General features: G+C 40.7%; 1 protein-coding gene across 3 annotated transcripts in view; it reads right to left on the reverse strand.

Moving 5' to 3' along the window:
* Positions 1-8,940: 8,940 nt before the first annotated feature.
* The window catches only part of KCNK2 (potassium two pore domain channel subfamily K member 2), a 221,474-nt gene continuing 206,413 nt past the window's right edge, over positions 8,941-24,001 (reverse strand). For all 3 annotated transcript variants that reach the window (XM_045981939.1, XM_045981940.1, XM_045981937.1), the window contains exon 7: positions 8,941-11,217. In XM_045981939.1, coding sequence (XP_045837895.1) covers positions 10,900-11,217 — 318 coding nt within the window. In that variant the 3' untranslated portion in view covers positions 8,941-10,899. The remainder of the gene's footprint in view (positions 11,218-24,001) is intronic.

Raw genomic sequence — 24,001 nt, forward strand, 5'->3', positions numbered from 1 at the left:
TTTGCGTCCTCGTAGTCACATTAACAAGAGATGAGATCCACCTAGTTAAGTAACAATTTCAGGCAGTCAACTTAAAAAAATTTTGAAAAAGCCCTGTGACACTTGGTTAAGTAGGGTATAGAAGTCCCAAACCTTCCCAGTCTTTGATCTCCGGTGCATTTCCTAGAGGTTGCAGAGGGCACCACTATGCTTATGTGGCAGAAGATGACCAAGTTCTGGTGAAGTGTTTTTCTGCTGAGAGCCGTTGCCAAAGTAATTCATGAGAATTGGAATACCTCGTTGTAATGTTGGTCACGTTCCATAGCTGATTGTAAGAAATTATCAAACTGCAAATGTTAAACAGCCTTTAAAATTCAGCCTTGTCTATGGACATTGGGGAGGGGAGGCGAACCATAAGAGACTATGGACTCTGAAAAACAACCTGAGGGTTTTGAAGGGTCAGGGGTGGGAGGTTGGGGGAACAGGTGGTGGGTAATAGGGAGGGCACGTTTTGCATGGAGCACTGGGTGTTGTGCAAAAACAATGAATACTGTTACGCTGAAAAAAATAAATAAAATGGAAAAAAAATTCAGCCTTGTCATGGGAACAGCATTCACAAATTAATAGGAAATATATTTTTTAATTCCTACACTGAAACGCCAAGAGCCTTATTTTGGTGAAGGAAATTGCTACTTGGATTCAGATGAGGTAAGACCTTTTCAAGGGAGACTGTACCACTGCAGCAGGCTTCCTCAGAGAACACGCTGGGGAAAGCTCAGAGAGGATTTACTTGACTCTCAGGGTAAAGGGGTTTTGAGAAAGTCTTATTCCTGAGGCCACTAGCCTCCAAAATGCAGACCTAATTAATGCGTGGCAGATGGAACTGCTTCCTCTCTGACCGCTTACCTTGGTTACAATGGCTGCCCACAGATGAGCAGTGTAAGAATTTGGACCGCAATGTCAAAAATGGCTTTAATTCTCCAAATCTGAGCTTAATCATGGGAGGTCTCTGTTTAGCACTGAATCAGGTCAAGTTAATTCAGGAGAAATTGCAGGCAATGTACCTCTTCTCATTCATTGGTTTCATTCCTTTGGTTTGAAGAAAAGTTCCATCTGTTGCCATTCTCTCACCACATTCCCTAGCTTGTGAGAATTTCTGGACTTGTGTGTATTTAATGAAGTGTTCACCTGTTTCTTTTCTTGGAGTATGTGATTTCCTCTTGGTTGGCATTACAATGTCAACCTACAACATACACATATACAATGTGGTATGTATACAATGTTGGTAGAGGTCACTTATGCTGCCCAACATCTCACAATGTGTAGAACATGCCCCACAACAAAGAATTATCCAGTCCAAAAATCAGTAGCACAGAGGTTGAGAAACTGATCTAGTTAGAAGCCATATTGTTATATATTTCCCAAGTGTATTGTATTTAGCTGTTAATCGCGCTCCCTCAATCACAGTATGTCTTTGAACTTCCCTAATTCAGCTATTTTGTAACGGGTTTACCCAGCTCGCTTCACTTTGTAACATGTAGAAGCCAAGGTAAACGCTTTAAATCTCTCCAGCCTGTACTGCAGCTGTATCATTTCAAGGCGTACAATATTTTTGGTGTGTCTTATGCGGCCATTTCAAATCTTACACTGTTTTCAGAATTCTACCTGAAAAAGAAATGTCCCCAATGGAATGCAGAATAGTGATCAAATATGAAAGTGGAGCTGGCCCTAGGAAAAGTTTGTTTTTAAACAAAAACTATCAGTGAGGTAGATTCCATAAACTCCTACATGAACTGTGAATAGACTCCTTTCTTGTTCTTAACCTGCCTCTACAGAGGATCATGTCATAGCCAACCTCCTCGTGAGCCATGTCGAACTTGGCTGACCTAGCGTGCCCCCAAATACCCGACCTATCATCTACATATTCAGTCTATAAAGTTGGCCAATCTGTACTCAATTTACAATACACATGCCAGTAGTTGGGTCAAGTATCAGAGGATAAGACCACAAAATTTCTGCTCTCCAATTCTTATTGAAAACTGTGTTGATACAAATGAAAAAAATTTGAGAAATCATTTCTACCTCGTGTTCTATGTCAGTTTCTCAAAATGTAAATCTTGAGAGAACTGGCAGATGGGGGTTCATTTTCTGGGCTTTACTCTGTACCTAGTTCAGGAGCTTCTGTAGTCGTGGAACCCAGAAATTTGCCCTTTAAAATCCAATTTTCTAGTTATTCTTAGAGATAACTGAAGTTTGTAAAAGCATTTCTATTCTGGAAATTTAAAACATTACTAAAGCAGATACCCAAAAGATGGGCACATGGGTCTTATTATTTTGACTTACACTGAAGAGATGCTTCTGCTAAACTAAAATTGGGGCTTGCCCGTGATCTTATATCTAGAACTAATATCAAGAACAGTCATGGAATCCACTGTAACATTTTTGTAGGGATATTGTATTCTCTCTCCTGCATCTCTCTCTGCTACCTATATGAAGCCCCAAATCAAACTTTTACTTTAGAACTCAGCCTTAGAAAGGCTTTGTTTTCATGAGACGTGGATGTACTTTCTCATTGTGGACAATGAGAACCAAGTCATTAATGAGGGTTTTACTTTCCACTTGGGCTTCCTAGAAACTGTGAGCCATGTAAGTGGCTCTGAGTCATCACTTCTGTATTAACATTTCTGTGTTTTATTTCTCCTTACCCTGGATCTGACCTTCTATTCCAGTAGGTAACTTCAGTAGTTGTCATGAAAGCAGAGTCTGAGACAGGGATTCAGATGCACATGACATTTCGGAATGTGCCCTCCCGAGAAAGGGAGGGAGGGAAGCAGGAGAGGGCAGGGGAAGGTGTTAAGCAAGAATGTGGTTTCAGCCTCCACATGGTCCAACAGAGAGTTCTGGAGTGTAAGTTGGGGCACAGACTTAGTCCTACCTTAGGGAAGGATGGCTGCATTTTGCTAGGCATATGTCAGTTATTAGCTGGGTGTTACCCACATTATGGTTGGTGCTGGCTAATCTCCCAGTGGTGGCTTCTGATGTGCAGGTTACTCTCCAGAAAAGGGGGCGGCTGTGGGCTGTTAGCATCTAAAACTCAGAGCATTGGGATATGGGGCCACCAGCCCAGTACACTGGGAATCTGGCCCAGGAACCAACAGGTTCCATGTCCATTTTCATTTGTATTTTTCTATTTTTAATCCACATCTTAGTTTTATTTCTCCTTTTCAAGATTAGAGGGTAGCCTGGGAACATAGTTAAAATTAGCAGAACCAATGAAGTTGTGGAAGCCCAGCTAAAATAAAGTACAAACATATATATGCGTTGCCGATTTACTGTAAAGAAAAGGTAGTGTGATTACTGCAGTACCAACCTGAAAGCAATGCTTGATTCACGTTTAGGTTGGAAAGGTCCCAAGTAAGTCCTTATGTAATTCATTTGAGAGGGTCTTCTGACTTGCAGTGAAATACGCCTGACCAACGTATATCATTCCAGACTGGGTTAACGTTTCGAAGGCGGCCTTTTATTTAATGCTATGGACGATGGTAAGTAACTTCAGCTTCTCACTGTGAATATGCAGCACCTCTCACGTGAGTGATTCCCACATGCACTTCTCTACCTGGGATGCCTGACCTGAGAGCATTTGAGTATCCTAACTGCCCACTGCGGGTTTTCACTTGGATGACCCCATGGATCCTTTAAATTGAAAACATCATATTATTCTGGCGAATCTTCTCCCACTTTCTCCCAGCCCCAGGTTTCTGATCCTAGGTAAAGGGGGGAAGGCACCAGCACCCCCAGTGGCCCTCATATGGTTTGGACCCGAACCCCTTCCCCAGGGCCCACTGCAGAGCCCTCTGCCCTCCCGCCGCGAACCCGGCTCTTTCGGCTCAGCCTCTACCCCCATACCATTGGCAGAGCCATCAACCTCAAAGTGCAGATCGATTCACATCCCTCCCTATCTTAGAGCCCGAAATGTCTTTCCAGTGCCAAATCCAAAATTCTCAGCTAGGCATCACCATTCCTTCTGAGGAGTCTGGCTCCAGGCTAAAATCCTGTGTGTGGTCCTTTAGGCCCAACCACGGGCAGTTTTAAGCCTTTGCCCGGCAGGGAGCGTGGGAGGGAGCTGCCCTTTCCAGAGCCAGCCCACTGTGGTTTTTCAAGGAAGTGGCAGGCAAGGACTCAGAAGCTGGCACCTCCAATTGGAGGCCCTCCTTCCTGGGGCCCCGGTTGAGACCTTCCTCTGCCATGTCTGTAGATTTCCACCGTTAGCCCTCCCTCTTCCTTAGCCTCAGCCTCCCAAGGCCATACGAAGGCAAGAGCCTTTTCGTCAGGGCTCCTCGGCACTTAGAAGCTTCCCTCTCTCTGTGTTGCATGTCACTCTCTGATGCCTGGACTGCTGTCTCCCAGAAAGCAGACATTTATTTGGCTTAGTGTTTCCAGTAATTGGCACAATAAAGGCTCTTGAAAAATGTTGACTTGGTAAACCATGAGCAGGGTAATATTTTGTTTGTACATACAACATAATCATTGAAGAGACTCATACACTTGGCTAGTCTATTGATATATATCTAGAATTGGCAATATTAAACTTTCTCAGTGCATGTGTAAACTCTGATTTTTTGCACCTGAGAGAAAAAGGATGGGTTAATTGGATATATTAACTGTATCTTGATGCTTTATCTTTCCAACTCTGACATACTTGGGCAATGATAAAATTTGAATCGGGACCAGACATTGCCACTGATGCTCATTTTAGAAAAGGATTTTTTTTTTTTTAAGATTTTATTTATTTATCAGAGAGAGAGAGCACAAGCAGGCAGAGTGGCAGGCAGAGGCAGAGAGAGAAGCAGGCTCCCCACTGAGCAAGGAGCTCGATGTGGGACTTGATCCCAGGACTCTGGGATCATGACTTGAGCCAAAGGCAGTGGCTTAACAGACTGAACCACCCAGGCGTCCCTCATTTAAAAAATTTTAAGAAAAATCATGAAACGTAGAGTCTGATGTCAATAATAGTTAAATGTATAAAATATTTTTAAATTGAGGATAAAAATCTATATGCTTCTCCCTATGAATTGTACAGTGTAAGAAGAAATACCAACTACAAAAGTCAAGCATCAGCTACATGGAAACCAGTGTTTATTCTGTGAGTTAATTTCAAAATTATACCATGTAAGTGACTAATATTCTCAGTTGGATACAGTTCAAAATGTGCCCAATAATGGATTTCTTCCCAGACTGCTTATAAATTTAAGCATGAGAAAGCTGAATTTCATTTGGCAAGGAGAAATAAATGTGTACTTAGCTCTCTACTAATAAGAGGCATCCGCTTACTAGTATCGAAAAACATATTTTACAATTAATTTCTAAATGATTTTTCAAGATTATAATTGAAAAGTTTAGATGGTATCTATTGTGAGCCAAAATTTGGAAATGAAAATAATGAAACCCTGGTTTATAAGGAACAAGTATATGACAAATGATAGTCTCTCTGTTTGAAGAATTGGCCTTGATTTTTCTTCTATGGAATGAGTAACTAGTACCAGCTTGTAAGTAAATAGAAGAAATAACTGCTCTCTGTTCCCCATTTACTACTAACCCAGTAGATGAGGACTGATGTTTGTGGAGCGGGGAAAACTTGGGATACTTACACAGAAGTGTACATCAGACTGTTACAACTAACCCGTTTTTTTTTTTTTTTAAGATTTTATTTATTTATTTGACAGAGATCACAAGTGGGCAGAGAGGCAGGCAGGGGGGGGGAAGCAGGCTCCCTGCTGAGCAGAGAGCCCGATGTGAGGCTCGATCCCAGGACTCCGGGATTATGACCTGAGCTGAAGGCAGAGGCTTTAACCTACTGAGCCACCCAGGCGCCCCCTAACCCGTTTTTATGTTATTTGTTCATCATGAACTTTTGGAGCTCCTGCTATATGTACTTGGCTAGGATCTAGAAATAAAAATAGCAAGCCAGGATGCCTGGGTGGCTCAGTGAGTTAAAGCCTCTGCCTTCAGCTCAGTCATGATCCCAGGGTCCTGGGATGGAGTCCCACATCCGGCTCTCTGCTCAGCGGGGAGCCTGCTTCCCTTCCTCTCTCTGCCTGCCTCTCTGCCTCTCTGTGATCTCTCTCTGTCAAATAAATAAATAAAATCTTTAAAAAAAATAGCAAGCCAACACAAATATATTCTAGTGGGGAAGGAAAATAATGATTATAAAGAATAATGATGAATATCTAATCATAAATCGAGGGATAATAATGGGATTTTATACATTATATTATGAAGGTACCGGAATTCGTGTCAGGGAAGGCTTATCAGAGGAAGTGATACTTGAGCTGGTTTCTGAGGATGAGTAAAATTTTGTTGAGAAAGGGTGAGAAAGGCCGAGGTGTAAAAGGAGAGCAAGCATTTCAGGCAAAGGGGAGGACAGCAGTGTAACGTTACCAATGAACTGCGGTGGGGCTGGGGTACAGAGAAATAGGGAGTGATACAAGATGAGTCTGAAGCTGATGGCATAAAGTAGACCTAAAGAAAGCCTTGTAGGCCATTTGAGGGATTCTGGTCTTACATAGAATTGAAAGACAATTAGTGGATTTATATTGGAGAGTAACACAATCAGATTTGTGTATTAAAAAGACCACTCTACCATCAATGACAGGAGCAGAGAATGATGCAAAAGCAGTCAGTCCAAGGGGAGTTACATGGCGATGGCTTGGATAAAGGTAGTGGCTGCGTACAAATCCAAGACATATTCAGGATGCAGGTTTGTAGGGCTTTGGTGAAAGGGGGTTGTGGAGTTGAAGGGGGGAGGAAATTAAGGATAATGCCCAGCCAGATGGATAAGTAGTGCCAATTGTTGAAATAGGTGGCACCAAGAGGGCTGTGTATGGAGAAATATCGGGAGAATCTCGGATATGTTGAAATGCCTTTGAGAAGTGGAAATATCCAATGGGAACTGGCTAGATGGCTAGATGGCTTGGAGAGAAACAAGCCCAAGGGTCCAAAAGAGAAAGGATACAGACAAGGCAATAAGAAATATTTTGGAAAGGAATAACAGAAAAAAAGGAAAAAATAGTTGTAAATTGAGACAAGCATGACACAGTGCAAATATTTTATAGTGCTAATTATAATAGGGAAAAGCAATGATTTTATGAATATTAGAAATAGTAACAACTGAGGTTTAGTGAACAAATGGTGTTGAGTCAAAAGAGCAGAGTCAAAACTCCTGGTCCTTGGAACTAATCCGTGTCTTTTGGGAAAGCATCATTGAGATCTGGGAAGTGTCATGTGTGAAACCAAAACTGGATAAACCTTTGTGGTAGGGTGGGATGAAGGAAGGACAGGAGCTTATGAAGATTTCCCCTTACTAAGAAAACCATAGTAAGTGAGTTACCCTCAGAAGTCCCCATTAAGAGGAACCAGGTTCCATCTTGGAACACATAAACCAAACTTACTGCAAGGCCAGTAAGTTTCCCTATAAAAGGACATTTAAGTAGACTCATGTTGGAGCAAAATCATATATTAATTTTAATGGAATTATGAGTATTCAAATAGAGACATCTTTTAGTTTATACAAAAGCAAATTTATACTCATACTTTAATAAGGAATGCAAACCACAAATAAGTTATGATTTTACTAGAACAGCAAATTTTTTTTTAAAAAAAGGAAAACAATATAAGTGGATCTAGATCTGTAGTTCTTAGACATAAATAACTATCTCAAGTCTTCCCAATGGCTGAATTTGTTTTTGTTTTTGGTATTTCATCTAAAGTTTCCTTTAGTCCGCTTGAAACTCTAGCCTTTAAGAATCAAAGAATTCTAAGATTTTTTTTTTATACAAAGTGGGGTGGGGTTTAGTCTTTCTTACACATCACTTGGTCCTTAGAATTTGAGAAAGAAATAAAGCCCTACATACAGACTGCTCCCACTTTATTGACCACTGAGAAACGAATTATTCAGTTCTTTCTTGGCTTTAGAAGTTTTGCTTCTTCCTGCATTACAAAAGTTAAATGTTATTGAAGTGAGGGTGGATAACATTAACTAGGTAGCAAAATATATAGATTTGTATAAGAAATTCAAAGAACTGCAAAATAATCACTTTTACATTTAATAGCTGTAAGGTAGAGGATTCTTGTCAAGAATCCACATCTAAGATTTCATATCAAAGGGTTCCTGATCCTTCTTGGTTCTAGTACTTAATTTTTTTTTTTTTTTTGTGGCTATTCTTCAGGGCAAAACTACTCACTCTTAAAACTGGTCCGATGAAAAAATAAGTTCACTAGAAAATTCTAGACCATGTCAAAAATCTGTATCCACGTTCTTTTCACCGTAAGTAAACACATTAAAGCTTGAGGAAATAAAACTGATATAATATACAGTTTTTCTTAGATTTTCCCCAATTTTGAGGATAAGGTTGGGAACCAGCTTTAGGATATACACTGAGCCATCAGGATGCTTAGGGATGAATCAATACATTTATGCAAGATACTGATAAGGCATGTTGTTCAAATATCTGGGGTATGAGGTCTAGAAGATTAGTTGGCAACTGACTTCTTTGGGCTTCGACATTGCCAGGATGTTTGGATTGTTTTTTTCCCTTACAAAAAATATTCAGGTGCCTGTGTTTGGCATTCAGATTACTTCAGTGTCAAGACAGGGTCTAACAATGATAAAATAAGACATTAATATGTCTTAATGTAATAGAAACAAACTTGGAATTTACATGCTATTTAAAATATCATATTGTAAAAGGGAAATGTCCGGATATTTACTTTTGATTAACAGTCACCAGGAAGAACATTCTGCACATATTTAACAAGGGTAGTAATACTGCATCAAAAATAGTTCTTGAATATTGTGAACGAAGGCGCCACAGAAAACTCAGCATGAAAAGTGACATCCTGGAGTTCTCCTCGGCTAGAATCCCATCTCCATTCTCAGCAGCAAGCAGGAGACTCAGAAAATGCTGACTTTAATTACAAACTTTATTTGTCAATACAATTCACAGTTTATACATGGTGCATTTCACCATATGAACTTGAACAGTTATCGAAGAAATGGGTGTAGCTTTCTTTCTAAAAGAGCCTCACTTTCTAAAATTGTGGTTAGAGTTTTTTTAAGTTTATAAAAGTACCTTCAACAAGTTAACTGAATATTTACATTTCTAGCTTAAATTTAAATTTTGGAAAATAAGCATCTATTTAGATGGTTTTTGTTTTTGTTTTTGTTTTTTTTTAAAGATCCTCAGTTTATTTTTTAAGTCCCTAATCTGAATGCCACTTGTTCAGATATTTCTACCACCCTCGCCCCCCAGATAAAAGAAATGTTTGCAATTGTATTTGGGAAAGTTGTCTTCTTTCTGCATTTGAAAAATTATATATACAAAGTACAGCAGATCTAGGTATGAAAATAAAAGAGAGTAGCAATCTACTAGGTGCCTTTAATGAATTTCTTCTGAATCCTGGAAACATCCAAAGAGTTACAGGATATAAAACTCAACTAAAAAGGGTTATCAGCCTTTTCTATCTAAAAAAAAAAACAAAAAAACAAAAAAACTCTCAAGATTTAAATTGTGCTAGAACAGCTTTTTCTCTAATGTCAAAGATGAATTATGCCTGCAATCTGCATTTTTTTCCCATGTGCAATATCACAGTGATCCCAGTTTTAATTTCTCTCATGCTCAGTCACAGCTCCAGGGGGACACTTGCACAAGGTGAGACTGTGCCCAGCTCTGACAACAGCATCACCTCCCATCTGGCAAAAGTCACCCAGGGAAAGAAACATCGGGTTATTCTTCCACATCACAAAAGCAAGTAGGTGCTGGCAGTATAATGTTTATTAGCAAATGGTTGTAACACATTATTGTGCTGTCTGCTTTTCTTCGGAACGGTAATTCGCACCGGTTATCTTAAATCACCTCCAGTAAGATCCGTGTTTAACAGCTTCTCTTCTGTCAGAGTATGTGTATGTATGTATGTGTGTATACACACACACACACATACATATATATACACACACGTATATATATGTATATAGCATTATATATATATATATATTTTTTTTTTTTCCTTCTGCTTCTGCCTTTTAAGGTGTAGTGATGAATGAATTACTTCCAAATACTGCCAGGAAAAAAAAAGGGACTGTTTGGAGCAGCCAATTTTACCGGGTTGGAAATAATTACACTGGGTATATGGGGCCGTCTGTGCACCTCATTTCTTTGCAGTGCCTTTAACGCTAGAATTTCTGAGTGTTGCTTCAATGTCCATCTAATTTGGCATCTGTTCCTTCTTTGGGCATCATCATTTCAGTGTACACACTGTTCCCAGCAAGGTATGGTGTTCAAACAGGAGTTGTGGGATAAAGGGGTGCAGAGGTGAGCCTAGGGGTGGGGCTGGGAAGGAGAAACCACACGTTAGCTAGAGAGGTTCTGTTTCTTCGGAAGATAAGGCACTGACAGAAAATTTCTTAGGTAAAAGGCTGCATAAGAATCTCTTGCCATTTACAAAAAGAAACGTCGTCATCCATAAATGGTCCGTATCTAGGCTCAGTTAGGTAGACCCTGAAAAGTTAAGGACTGATCCCTCGAAGCTACATGATTACCAGAAACAATTAGAATTCATTCTGAGGCCTTATGGCACGTTACGAAAAGAGGGAGGAAAACAGTCTGGGCACAAAAAGGCATCAGACATTGCTTGTTTCATTCCACTTGCCGAGGAAAGTGGACCACTCAACAAGCATCATCGAAAAGATAGTGCTGGCTCAGAATTCCCAATTCTCTCGATGGTAGATGGCCGTGATGGGTGTATCTATTATTTTTTCCCCCTTTGGAGCTCATGCACAATTTAAAAAATGCTACCAGCAACAGTCATAAAGAGCAGATAGAAGTCCTCACCTATGGCTATGCCTAAGGTTCTTCAAAGAGAGGGTTATTTAATGTTCTCGATAACAGCAATTTCCTCGCCTGCACAGTGTGGCGTCAGTCCGTTCAAATAGATACTCTCAGTTTTCAGTAAGGGAGGCAAGACATCCCTCTCGCTGGCTAGGTGATTCACAGACAGGGTCCTCCTGCAGGGAGTCAGCTCTTGGTTGTGGTTGCCGGCAAGCTCCGCGGACAGCTTCCGCTTGATGGAGGTGGCGCGCTGGAACTTGTCATAGATCTCCACACTCAGGCGCCTCCTGGTCTCCTTGAACTCGGCCGTGACGTTGGCCGTCCACTCAGCGGCATGGGCTCTGAACTCTCCCACCTGGAGCATCACGCAGAGAAAACACAAAGAGACACCCGCATGACAGTCAGCATTTTGTGTGCTTTATCCTCGGATCATCTTATTGTCGTGTTTTAAACAAGAAGATGGTAGCCCTTTGTGATACGGGAGGTCTGAGAATTGAATTAGGCATGCTGGGCAGGGCAACACTCGGCTTTCTGTCCAGGGGCTCTAAAAATTAACCTGTGAACTCCCAACTCTGACCCGGGTTGTATTAGAGGTACTAGATGGGCTTGTTATTTTGTACACAGATCGCACCATTGAAACTTCTGCTGCTGTACAATGGCAATCTCTAACTTTTTAAAATATTCTGCGTTAACCTTTTTCATCCATAATTTCAAGAAGTATTTGAATCTAGAAAAGGCAGTGAGACACAGCAGGAGCGTAAGCCCGAGTCAAGGCCTGGAGTGTGGGCCCAGGTGACCGAGCTGGTCCTGGAAGCCACGCTGTGTGCTCGGGGCACAAACAGAGGTTTGAGAGAGCGGAAGTGGTGTGTGCAAGGACTCTGTGTCCAACCCCACACTGGCCAGTGGGGAATTCTCTGTTTACTAAATAAGCAGTAAAGTATTTTGTTTCTGCTTTCAGGGAAAGCAAAGGAATGAGAACTGGCAAGCCCACTTGGAGGCCCATTTGGAGAGTAAGTCCAAGGAATAGTTTCTCCATGAATGTGGAATCAAGTGAAGTCACTCAACCTGCGGCGGCCGCCACTTCCTCGGGCATAGCATAGGCGTCTTAGGGCACACATGTCTTCTCTGTGTACAGACTGTACTTTCTGCCTCCTCCGTTTTGATTATCACTAATATCTTTACAAAAATGGTATTCTAGTAAACATGGTTTTGCAAATGGCTTTCCCCCCTCTTAGCCAATTTTAGTCATTTTTCCCTATTAGTATCCATTATTCTACCTCCTAGTCTGTATCAGCTGATAAAAACAGAGGGCATGTGGGATGACAGCTTCTAGGTCCGGCTCTCTCACTCACAGTCCGTGCGCCCGCTGGCGAGCAATTTTACCTTTTTCAGCTTCCGATTCCTTATCTATAACATAAGGATAGTAGTAATCGATTTCACAGGAGAAACAAGTGATATGTGTGTGTGTCCTTAAACTATAAAGGACTCCACAGCGACTACTTACGACAATGAGCCTGGTGATGCTATAGCTTGCTAAGGGTGCTTTGGGAGCTTAATGGAGAGTTCCAGATATAGACTAAGTGATATAGAACTGAAAAAATGGGACATTTCTGCCTGCAATGTAATTCACAGGTTCTAAGCACCCAGTGAAACTAACTATGGTCTGAGGTCTGTCTGCAACTCTCCCCAGAAAGGCAATGGATTACTTAACCCCTGTGTTATACAGATCTTTAAGTCGTGAGGTGCTTTGGGCGTGTTGAAGGCATGCATAAAAGATACAGCTGAACAAGGGCACCTGGGTTTAGTCAGTTCAGTGTCTGTGTTTGGTTTGGGTCATGATCTCAGGATCCTGGGATCAAGCTCTGGGTCAGGCTCCCTGCTCAGCAGGGAGTCTGCTTCTCCCTCTGCCCCTCCCCACCTGTGTGTATGTGTGTATGCTCTTTTTCTCTCAAATACAATCTTTCTTTCTTTTTTCAAGGTACGGCTGAATAATTCTCCTGTGACCAGATACACTGGGAGATGTATTTCATCAGTTAAAGGAAGACCAAGGCAAGAGAGTATTTATGTTTACCTACTCATTATTATAGCTGGAAGAATATTTTAAAATATAATGATGCATTCAGTGTAGAACTCAGTAAACATTTACTCCTATTAGAGAGGACTCTCATTATTACCAAGGGTCTGTGTCATGGGATTGTGTAAAATTCTGTATGTGTATTCAGTGCCTCCTATGCTCGGTGTTTAATCAACTTAATGAGGATGATTCTATTATTTCCCTCATTTCACTGAGGCTAGGAGGTTAAAAAAACTTAAGACAGAATTCAAACGTGGAGGTCTCGCCCACCCTCTTCTGCCAGTACAATCTTATTAATTCTAAGGGCTAAATATGTTTTGGAGGAGTCCAAGGCAAATTCACATCATATGGAAATCCACCGTATAGCAGCTTACACTAGGGTGAGGACAGACTGCCATAATTTCCTAAAGATACTGGGAGAATAGATGTTTTCCCAGTATCTTCACTAGGGCTACTTCTCTAAACCAACAGTGGTTATCTGTTCCCTCTCTCGTGCCCTGAACCTTCTATTCTTCATGATACTTGACTTAAGGAATGCAGCCACTCAAACCCAAGCTTGAAAATAAGGGGGGAGAAACAAAAGAAAAATAAAAGTCCCTCAAAAATGAAATCAAGGCCATCAAAATAAAGAATTACTTATTCCTGTTCCTTCAGAAAAATCCCGACCTTCTAGAATTGTCCATAGCAATGTATTCATTACTGATCAAATAACAATGTCCTCAAGTACAGACCCATTTCTGTTAATGAGGATAAAGTTGTATACTCAGACTCGGAAGGGGCTTTCTTGTTTTCCACGCAATTAGAACGTAATGTTTATATAAGTCAAACTTTCCTTGATTGAAATGTTAATGCATGTGGTGCTCTGGATAATTACAAGTTAATGCACTAAAACATTTTTGTTTCATTGGATTTTTAGGAAAAAAAAAATCTTTAACTTGAAGAGTATGTCATCTCCCTAAAACTAAGCAGTTTACACCACTTAGTAACAAAGCAGAGGACCAAAGATGAGCAAAAGTAGTGCCTAAAGAGAATCACAAGAAATGTTCCTGCAGCTTATACACTTGACTCAGAGAAGAGGTCTTCCCCAGGAGTCCAAAAATTCTTGACTTTTACTCCATGCTCACAGGCCATGCGATCTGATTGACAAGAAGAGGAAGAAAATCGAGTGCTACGAGCACTCGCTCTCTAACTGGAAGAGAACCGCTCTCATCCTTGTCACTAAATCCAGGAGGACCATTCACTGTCCCTGTTTGGCCCCATCTTCATAGCTGCAAAGGGTTTTGCTGAGTCCCTCCCTCCCCATCATTCAATCTTTGGCCCTAGTTACCAAATCAGCACCCTTTCAAGGTGTTGCTTTACGATTCAGGCTACTTCTCAGTCAGTTTGGGTGCTTTCTCTTACCCTTTCCTTGACTAGCTCTGCTCCACAGGGTTCTCTGGTTCTCTGGGCATTCCAATGGATGACTCCCAAACTCATACTTCTAGGTCTAATCTCCCTGCCGAGTTCTGTGTCTGTGTAACTGATCGCTAATAAACGCCTTCACTTTGGTTGACTTGCAGGCATCTCAAACTCAGCCTCTCTCCAAATAATTTAACTCCACAAACCTGTTCTTACCTAATTTCTTTATAGCGAACAGCACCATAAACCACTGCGTCTTCCAAGCTGAACTTTAATATCATCCTCTGTTCTCCCTCTCATTCAATCTTACATCAGCCCAGAGTCTTGCTGATTTACATCTCTCAATTCCTTTTGCTTCTCTCCATTCCTGTTGTCAAAACTGTGGTCTTGTCCTGAGCCTCCTAACCAGTCTTTCTGACTTAATCCACCTACCTCGACATGCATCATCCATGCAGCAGCCTGCGTGACCTTTAATAAACACAGATCGATCAGGTACTTTCCCTTGCAGAAAACCATTCAATTGATTCCCTTTTCATTTGGATAAAGTCCAGACTCTCTAAAGTGGCTTATGTGGTCTACGGTCTACCTGTTTCAGCCTCAATCCTAAGCACGATCGTTCTCAAAGTCTACTCTTGGGGGCCATCCTGAACATTTATTTCCTCAAACATGCCACTCCATTCTTCTGCCTTTACTCATTCATTGCTCATTATTTTCTCTGCTCAGAATACTGTTCCCCAGTCCTTCTCTAGCGCCTACTGCATTTCCTACCTGTCCTCAACTAGACCTCTTCATGGAACCATTCCCCCCGCCCACGATGATAGGGTCATTCCAGCAGCCTGTACTTCCCTAGCATTACTCATCACAGTGTATTCCAACTACAAGTATAATTGCTCTTCTGGCTTCACGGCAATAGAGAGGATAAGTCTGCCATGTCTCGTTCCGCTTTCCCAGAACTTATAGTGTACATAGTTGGGGTTCAGTAAGTATTTGTTGGACAAATGAGTGAATGAATGAATGGCAGAAAAATCAATCATGTTTGGGAAACATGTTCCAATAAGAAGAGTGTGCTGTGTCTCTTGGTTGACTCTGATGGGAGAATCCTATTTCTTAAATTTTTTTTATTTTTTATTTTTTATTTTATTTTTTTAAAGATTTTTTTTTTATTTACTTATTTGACAGAGAGAGATCACAAGTAGGCAGAGAGGCAGGCAGAGAGAGAGGGAAGCAGGCTTGCTGCTGAGCAGAGAGCCCGATGCGGGACTCGATCCCAGGACCCTGAGATCATGACCTGAGCCGAAGGCAGCGGCTTTAACCACTGAGCCACCCAGGCGCCCCGAGAATCCTATTTCTTTCAGGAGAGAGATGCAGCCAGGTCTATTTATAGTAAAGGTTCAAAGTATGTTTCCTTAAACTTTCTAGTCTTTGTAAAGTCTCCTCACCATTCTAAGAAGTCTATGATGTTACCAATGTCTCATCTTCAGCGTGAAGAAAGTCATGCCCATTGTAAAGATCATTTAAGTCAAATTCCTTTCTCACTAGCCCCCTAACCTTTACCATCATTCTCACCACTTTGCATGACAATACCTGACTAGGCCACCCCACAACCTAGGCTTCACCATCCTTGTGGAATGTAACCTTTAAATAATACTTTCATATTAACGGGGTGCCTGGGTGGCTCAGCAGGTTAAAGCCTCTGCCTTCAGCTCAGGTCATGATCCCACGGTCCTGGGATTGAGCCCCGCATTGGGCTCTCTGTTTTAGCGGGGAGCCTGCTTCCTCCTCCTCTCTCTCTCTGCCTGCCTCTCTGCCAACTTGTAATCTCTGTCTGTCAAATAAATAAGTCTTTAAAAAAAATAATACTTCCACATTAAAAGAATCACCGACATCTTTGTCAGCAACTATGAATACTTTTTAAGCATCTAGAGCTTACTAAAGGTAGCAAAGTCTCATGATTATAGAATTTGCCTCCTCGGTAGTAGTTCTAAGCCCTACAGTTCAGGTCCTCTAAAACATCTCAAATAATACCAAAGAAGGCCCTTGGAATGGTAGCAACATAATTTAAAACCAAGCATTTGCCCCAAATTTCAACGCTTTTCGAACAAATTTTCCTAAATCACTTAAGGTTCATAGGATGGTTTAAGAAAGATGAAAGTTCACTCTTCTAGAAACTTGTAATTTATGAAGTTCATAGGAGGCATATTTGTAAGCGTAAAGAATATTTATCACCCCATTTACTCCAGGCAACAACCAACAAGGCAGATTCTTTGAGGGTAAAGATCACTGGCTAACGTCGTATCAAGCTCATCTTTCTTTCCCCTCATTCAACACTGTAGCATTTGGGACAGTGCTTTGGATAGAGTGACTGAATAAAGTTTAGTTTCCCCAAACTAGATGGTAAGCTTAATGACAGAGAATATGCATCCTATTTTCTTCCCATAAAAGTACCCAACATGGTAATCTGAACAAACTTTGACTGACTAGGGAGAAATCTGTGACCCTTGACTGACACAGCTCTCTTCCTGTGGACAGACCCTCTCAGGGGCTCTCAAGGAAAGTGGATATTTGCAGAAGTTCTATATCAGTGTGTGTTGGTACAGCCTGAAGAGAAGGCAGTTTATAAATTGATTTTATTAATCACTAAAATGTTCATAGCCTTTGATCAAAGTCAGTTAATCCAAAGAAATTTATTCTGGGTAAGAATTTTCACCAAAGGAAAAAATAGGTATGAAGATAGTCTCTAAACTATATATACATTTTTAAAGTTTTAAAAATTTAATCTCTCTACCCAACATGGAATTTGAACTCATGACCCTGAGATCAAGATTTGCATGCTCTTCTGACAACCAGCCAGATGCCTCTGAACCATATATTTAATAGCATAATATGGAGATGAATAAATGTCATTTAAGAAATCGGTGCTTCCGAGAAGTACTCAGCTATAGAAACTCTTTTCTCCTATTATGTGTTAAATAAAGTGATAAAATTGTCTTTATTTTTATTAAAACTATGCAAAAGAATGAATGTATATAGGCAAGGGTAGTAAAAGTATGTAAAAATGGAAACTGTAGGTTTCAACAGTCACATACAGAATAGCTATTATGGACCAGGTCCTAGGCTTACTGCTGACTTTCCTGAATTGCAGAAATTTTTGAATAGTTTTCTTCCTTTTAAATCTCCCCTGCTGATGTTATAGTACTATCTGTGCACATTCAGGGTCTAGATACCCAGCCCTACATAAAGCTGGTGAGGGCAGAGTTCTCTATGGAATGCTATTTGCTCGACCCATGCATCAGAATCGGATTGTAGGTGCCACTGGGAATTTGGAATCACCAAACAAGTCTTCTGCCCTTCCATACGTTTCTATTACCTTGGAAAACCCAGTGTTTTCTGCTTCAGCTTTTCATCTAGAATCATAGCTACCCTATTTCCACCTACCCATGAGCTTTGAAATTCTACATTTACAGAGTTTTGGTTTTCAGATCATTTTTTAAAAAGTTTTTATTTATTTGACAGAGATCACAAGTAGGCAGAGAGGCAGGCAGAGAGAGAGGAGGAAGCAGGCTCCCCACTGAGCAGAGAGCCCGATGCAGGGCGCGATCCCAGGACCCTGAGATCATGACCTGAGCTGAAGGCAGAGGCTTAACCCACTGAGCCACCCAGGCGTCCCTGGTTTTCAGATCATTAATAGCTGAGTAATAAGAAATTTGCTAATATTCTAAATTGTCCACTTCCAAAGACTGAATAGCTCAGCAACAATCTTTCCAATTACTAGCAGGCAGCTACTTTAGGGTGGAAATTGGTGGTATGATTTAGAAATCTGGCAACAGTGACTTCCCTAGTCCTTTGTGGTAAGATAGCAATTCAATTTCTTCCCCCCTCAAATCTCTTTCCACCAATCATTTCTCTTGAATGACTCCCTTCCATTCTCAGTTCATGGACATGGCCATGTTTTGAAGTCCTACAATCTCTGCTAGTCAATTTCTCCCTACAGACATTACCCTACCTTATCTCTATTTTTCTATTCTAATTGGCTTTTTCTTCTCATGTATACTCAATTAACTATGAACAATAATCACTCATTATAGGTAGGCCAGTCCCTTTCATAGACTCATAAGTACATGAGGAATTTCTGAAACTCTGAGGTTTTTGTAAGATGTTTTCCAATTAACAAAAGCCAACTCAAGTACTAGATAATACTTGGAAGAGGTTCAACTTTTCTTTAAAAAAAACTTTGTAACATGCAGATCTAACCTTTCTTTTTTTTTTAAGAATTTATTTATTTGACAGACATCACAAGTAGGCAGAGAGGCAGGCAGAGAAAGAAGGGGAAGCAGGCTCCCTGCTGAGCAGAGAGCCTGATGCAGGGCTCCATCCCAGGACCCTGAGATCATGACCTGAGCCGAAGGCAGAGGCTTAACCCCCTGAGCCACGCAGGCGCCCCTCTAACCTTTGTTTTCTTCTAAAGTTTATACTTAAATTCCAGTTAGTTAACATAACAGTGTAATATTAGTTTCAGGGGTACAATAGAGAGATTCAGTACTTACATATAACACCTGGTACTCCTCCCAAGTGCCTTCCTTAATCCCTATACCCTATTTTACCCATCCCCCCACCCACCTCCCCTCTGGTAACGGTGAGTTTGTACTCTACAGTTAAGAGTCTGTTTCTTGGTTTGCCTCTTTTTTCTTTCCCCTTGGCTCTTAAATTCCACATATGAGAATTTTTCTTAAATTTTTGTTTTGTTTTTGTTTTGTTTTGTCTCTTAAATTCCACATATGAGCAAAATCATATGGTATTTGTCTTTCCTCTTTTTTCACTTAGCACTATACTTTCTAGATCCACCCATCTTGTTGCAAATGGCAAGATTTCATTCTTTTTTATAGCTGAGTAATGTTCCATTGTAGCATTTTGACATGGCCAGAATCACTTGGATGGAGAACCTTCTCCCTAAGAGATTTTTTTTAAAAAGATTTTTCTTTTCTTTCTTTCTTTGAGTGAGGCAAGTGCAAATTGGAGAGGGACAGGCAGACTCTGCACTGAGTGACGAGCCTCTGGGGCTCAATTTTGGGACCCTGAGATCATGATCTGAGCCAAAAATCAAGAGGCAGATGCTTAACTGACCGAGCTGCCCAGGCACTCCAGCCCTCCCCCCAAAGGATGTTTTCAAAAGAATCTAAAGCAAAGCTGACCATTTAGGATTGAATGGCCATTAAGTAATTTTCTTCACCAGGAATAAAACTAAAGAGGTTTTTCTTGTCTTTGTCCAATGCCTTATCCTGTCCCTTTGACAGTGGGATGTTAATTTCTTGTTCTCGGTGCTCAAATACTTACAGACCTTAATGACGTCAGGAAGGTTAAATATGAAAAGCAGGTAGCCAAGCTGAAAGCATTTCTCTGGTTAAATGTGTAAAAATAATTTGAAGCCTACTTTGCATTCCAACTTCAGAGGTTGCCTAGACTATAATTCCTGACAATTATTATTCATTTTCTGAAGTACTGACATTTCGTTGTTATTGTTGAACTGCACTGTTAAAAAGAACAATTCAAAGTATTCTCTTCACCGACCAGGTTAAAAAAAAAACAAAAAACAACCCAAATAAAAGGATTACTAAGTGTCACGTTATCTTGACAGAATAGTACATGATGTTTTTCTCTGGTTTCCAGGAAAGTATATGTGATATTCATAAGGTCTCTTTAAACTACTTTTTTTAGTAATTTCTCCATTTCTTAATACCATACATATTAACATAATTGTGCAAAAATTAAGTACAAAACAATGACAAAGAAAATAACAATACTAATATTAATCCTGTGAGTTTAAATATCTTGCCCATAAAAATTTGCAAGTATTATACATAATGTTAACTGCTTTAATGATAAGGTAGGCTGCAAAATCAGACATTCACTTGTTGTATAGTAGACTTAAGTTTTATATAGGTGTGATGTATTGTCAGTATAAAAAAAAAAATGTTCAGTGATAAACATTTTATTTATTTGAGAGAGAGAATGAGAGGGGAGAGTGCCAGAGGGAGAGGGAGAAGCAGGCTCCCCACTGAGTAGGGCGCCTGATGTGGGACATGATCCCAGAATCCTGGGATCATGACAGTGGCCAAAAGCAGACGCCCAGCAGACTAAGCCACCAAGGTGCCCCTATCAGCGAACATTCTTGAAACTCTCCCCTCAGGTCTAGTATTAGAGTTACTTCAACAATCTGTATTATGGAGCTCATCCAACTTACAGAACGTTTTATTGTATGTAAAGCTAAGGACACTAAAATTCATAAAAATATAAAATGTACTTCTATAAAATTTCATGTACTCGTGATTATGAGTTACAGTAGGTGGATTATTTGTCTCACAGTACAAGATGGAAACTCTGTGATGGGGTGATGGTGGGGTAATGCTGTATTTGTGGTTTTTCTCAAAGGTATATAGCTGTGTGACAAATACCAGTCAAAAGTAATAACAGAATGAAGGTCTGATGAAACTTTATAAGCATTCTCGACAAAACATATCGATTATATATTCAATAAAATCAAAACAGGGGTGCCCAGGTGGCTCAGTCAATTAAGCCTCTGACTCGATTTTGGCTCAGGTCATGATCTCGCTGTCATGGGATTGAGCCCAGTGTCAGGCCCCATGCTCAGTATGGAGTCTGCTTTGGATTCTCTCTCTCTCCCCTGCCTGCCCCACCTCCTCCACTTGATCTCTATCTCAAATAAATAAAAAAATCTTTAAAAAGATAAAATCAAAACATATGATGTTGTTTCAAAACTCTTTCAAGAAACCTGGATTTAATAATAGCTACTTATAGGGGTGCCTGGGTGGCTCAGTTGTTAAGCATCTGCCTTTGGCTCAGGTCATGATCCCAGGGTGTTGGGATCAAGCCCCACATCGGGCCCCCCGCCCGGCGGGAAGCCTGCTTCTCCCTCTCCTACTCCCCCTGCTTGTGTTCCCTCTCTTGCTCTGTCTCTGTCAAATAAAAATAAAATATTTTAAAAAAATAATAGCTACTTATAACAAAAGGGCATTTTATGTTCATACGGGGCTATGAGACCTGTGCACTAAAAAAATGCTTTTGCTTCCTTTCGTCTTCTGCTCTCCTTCCAAAACAACTCAGCCCTAAAGTAATTAGATGAAGCAGAACTAGGGAGACATCAGTGTGACCGGTTTGGTGAGGGGACTGTAGTTGGTACCAGTGTGGCATATCAGAGTACCTGCATAATGGGGTAGGAGCCCAGTGTGCGGTCTCAGAGCACGGAAGGGATGAGGGGGACAATCCACACCAGGGCAGCCCAGCGCACAGTGCTGGTGACCAAGCAGCGTGGGGAAGGCATCCCTGAAGGGTAGGGGGTGGGAGAGCAATGGTGACATACAAGGACACTGATCAAATAATAATATACTGAAAATAATGAGAATCAGATATTTCACTATAGAAAAGGAATTACAAATATATTTAAAAAAAAAAAAAAAACAGAAAATTAGGGGCACCTGGGTGGCTTAGTCAGTTAAGTGTCCAACTTTTTGATTTTGGCTCAGGTCATGATCTCAGGGTTGTGAGATCGAGCCTCACATCAGGCTGCATACTCAGTGTGGAGTCTGCCTAAGGTTCGTTCTCCCCTCCCCCCTGCCCCTCCTCACTCCCTCTCTAAAAAAAGGCAGAAAATTAGAATGAACTCTTATGTCAGACTGAAACTGGGTATATCATTTTTTCCCCTGCCATTATTATTTTTAATTTAGGTATAATTGACATATCATTATATTAATTTCACATTACAATGTAACGATTTGACATTCATATATATTGCAAAATGCTCACCAAAGTCCAGTTAACATCCTCATGGTTTTTAAGATACACAGATACCAAATAGATAGAAATATGTGTATGTATGAGTATAAAATATCTTCTCTAGCTTTGTCTACTGAGAGTGTCCGGGAAGAGTACAACACCATTAGCGACGAGCACCCAAATCTCTAAATAGCATTATCCACTAAAAGAAACCATGGCTCCTTCAAGAAATGAATGATTCTGAAGCCAAGTAGAAAAATTTTAAGTTGAACTGGGAACCCTTTATTGTGCCAGAAAGTAAAGAATTGCTCAAAGAATAACGGGAATACACCAAAAGGCCCAGAAGACAACTTGCAGGGGCTCCCGCAGGCCAACTGTGGCACGACTCGAGGATCAAAATAAGTTAATAGCTTGTCGATTATAGCAGACTGACATACATGCATACATAAATGTGTATATATTTGTATATATATATAAGTTTGAGGATGAAAGGGATAACCATAATATCTCAAAGAACGTCCCCACAAAACATGCATTAATTACATAGGGAAGGGGCACCTGGATGGCTCCATTGGTTAAGCATCTGCCTTTGGCTCAGGTCATGATCTCAGGGTCCTGGACCTGAGCCCCATGTCAGGCTCCCTGTTCAGTGGGGAGTCTGCTCTCTCTCCCTCTCCCCACTCCCAACTCATGCTCTCTCTCTCAAATAAATAAGAAAAATCTTTTTAAAAAATACACAGGGAAAAGAGGAACTTTATAGTGGAGAAGCCAGGCAGACACCACTTTTTGTGGTATAGTTAACATCCAAACAATGGGACAAATTAAAATTGTGTGCCATCTAAGAGGGGGGAATGAGAAGAGCTTTTTCAGTGTCATTTAGACTTATATGTGGTATCAATTACTATGATATCTGTATTTCACTGGTAGGTACACTGAAAAAGACAGATCGTAGTTGTCGTTGAGTGTCACTATCTAAAGTCACTGAAATTTTTATCCTTTAAGACGATTTAACCTAAAATGAAGAATTTTAGATTTCAACATAAAATATGCACGGACAGACTTCATTATTCAAAATGCTTTCAGGGAGTTCACACACACAAAGTGTGAAGACCCCTGTTTTGAACTGGTGTTTCGTAGCTATGCTGACATAGCTATGTCACTCCCTTCTCCTCCTCCAGAAACACACGTTGTAGCTCAATCCTTTATTCTCCACTTCACCTTTTCCTCTACGTCTATCCCAGACTTTGGCAAAGAGAATGTAAATATTTTGGTGCTCTTGAACATTTAGGATGTGTCACCCAACCATGAACTTCAGAGACTGTGTGGAACTCTTGCAGTTGTATATACACTATGAGGATTTGTGCATTTCTAAAAACATGATGTTCAATTAGCCACCATACAGTAGGACATTATTAGTTTTTGATGGATTTGTGAAGTTTTTTGTGGGGAAGGGGATCAGAGCTCTTCACAGATTCTCTAAGAGCATGTGACTCAGAAAAGGTTATGAATCCCTGCTACTTGAAGTAAATTCAACATTGATGTTAAGTACAGTGGAAGACCACGCCTAGGTTTCCTGTTTCATTTCGCTTACTGTTTTATCTCAACTGCTGAGCCCAGTACAGGCAAGCTGTAGGCACTTAATAGAACTTTGTCAAGTAAGTATCCCATGAGCCACAGGAATCTGGGGATGTCATACGGAGGTTGGCAGATGACAGACAAGAGGATGGTAGAGAGTATTATGGGAGAATGCCATCAATTTCAGACATTGAGCGTCACGAGGCAAAGGCCCACTGGAATATGTTAGGAGACAAGCTATTGCCCTCATAGTGCTTACTGGGGGAGACAGACAAGTAATTTCACAAGTAAATACATAATGAAA

Source organism: Meles meles, chromosome 17 (genome assembly GCF_922984935.1).
Source record: "Meles meles chromosome 17, mMelMel3.1 paternal haplotype, whole genome shotgun sequence".
NCBI classification, from domain to species: Eukaryota; Metazoa; Chordata; class Mammalia; order Carnivora; family Mustelidae; genus Meles; species Meles meles.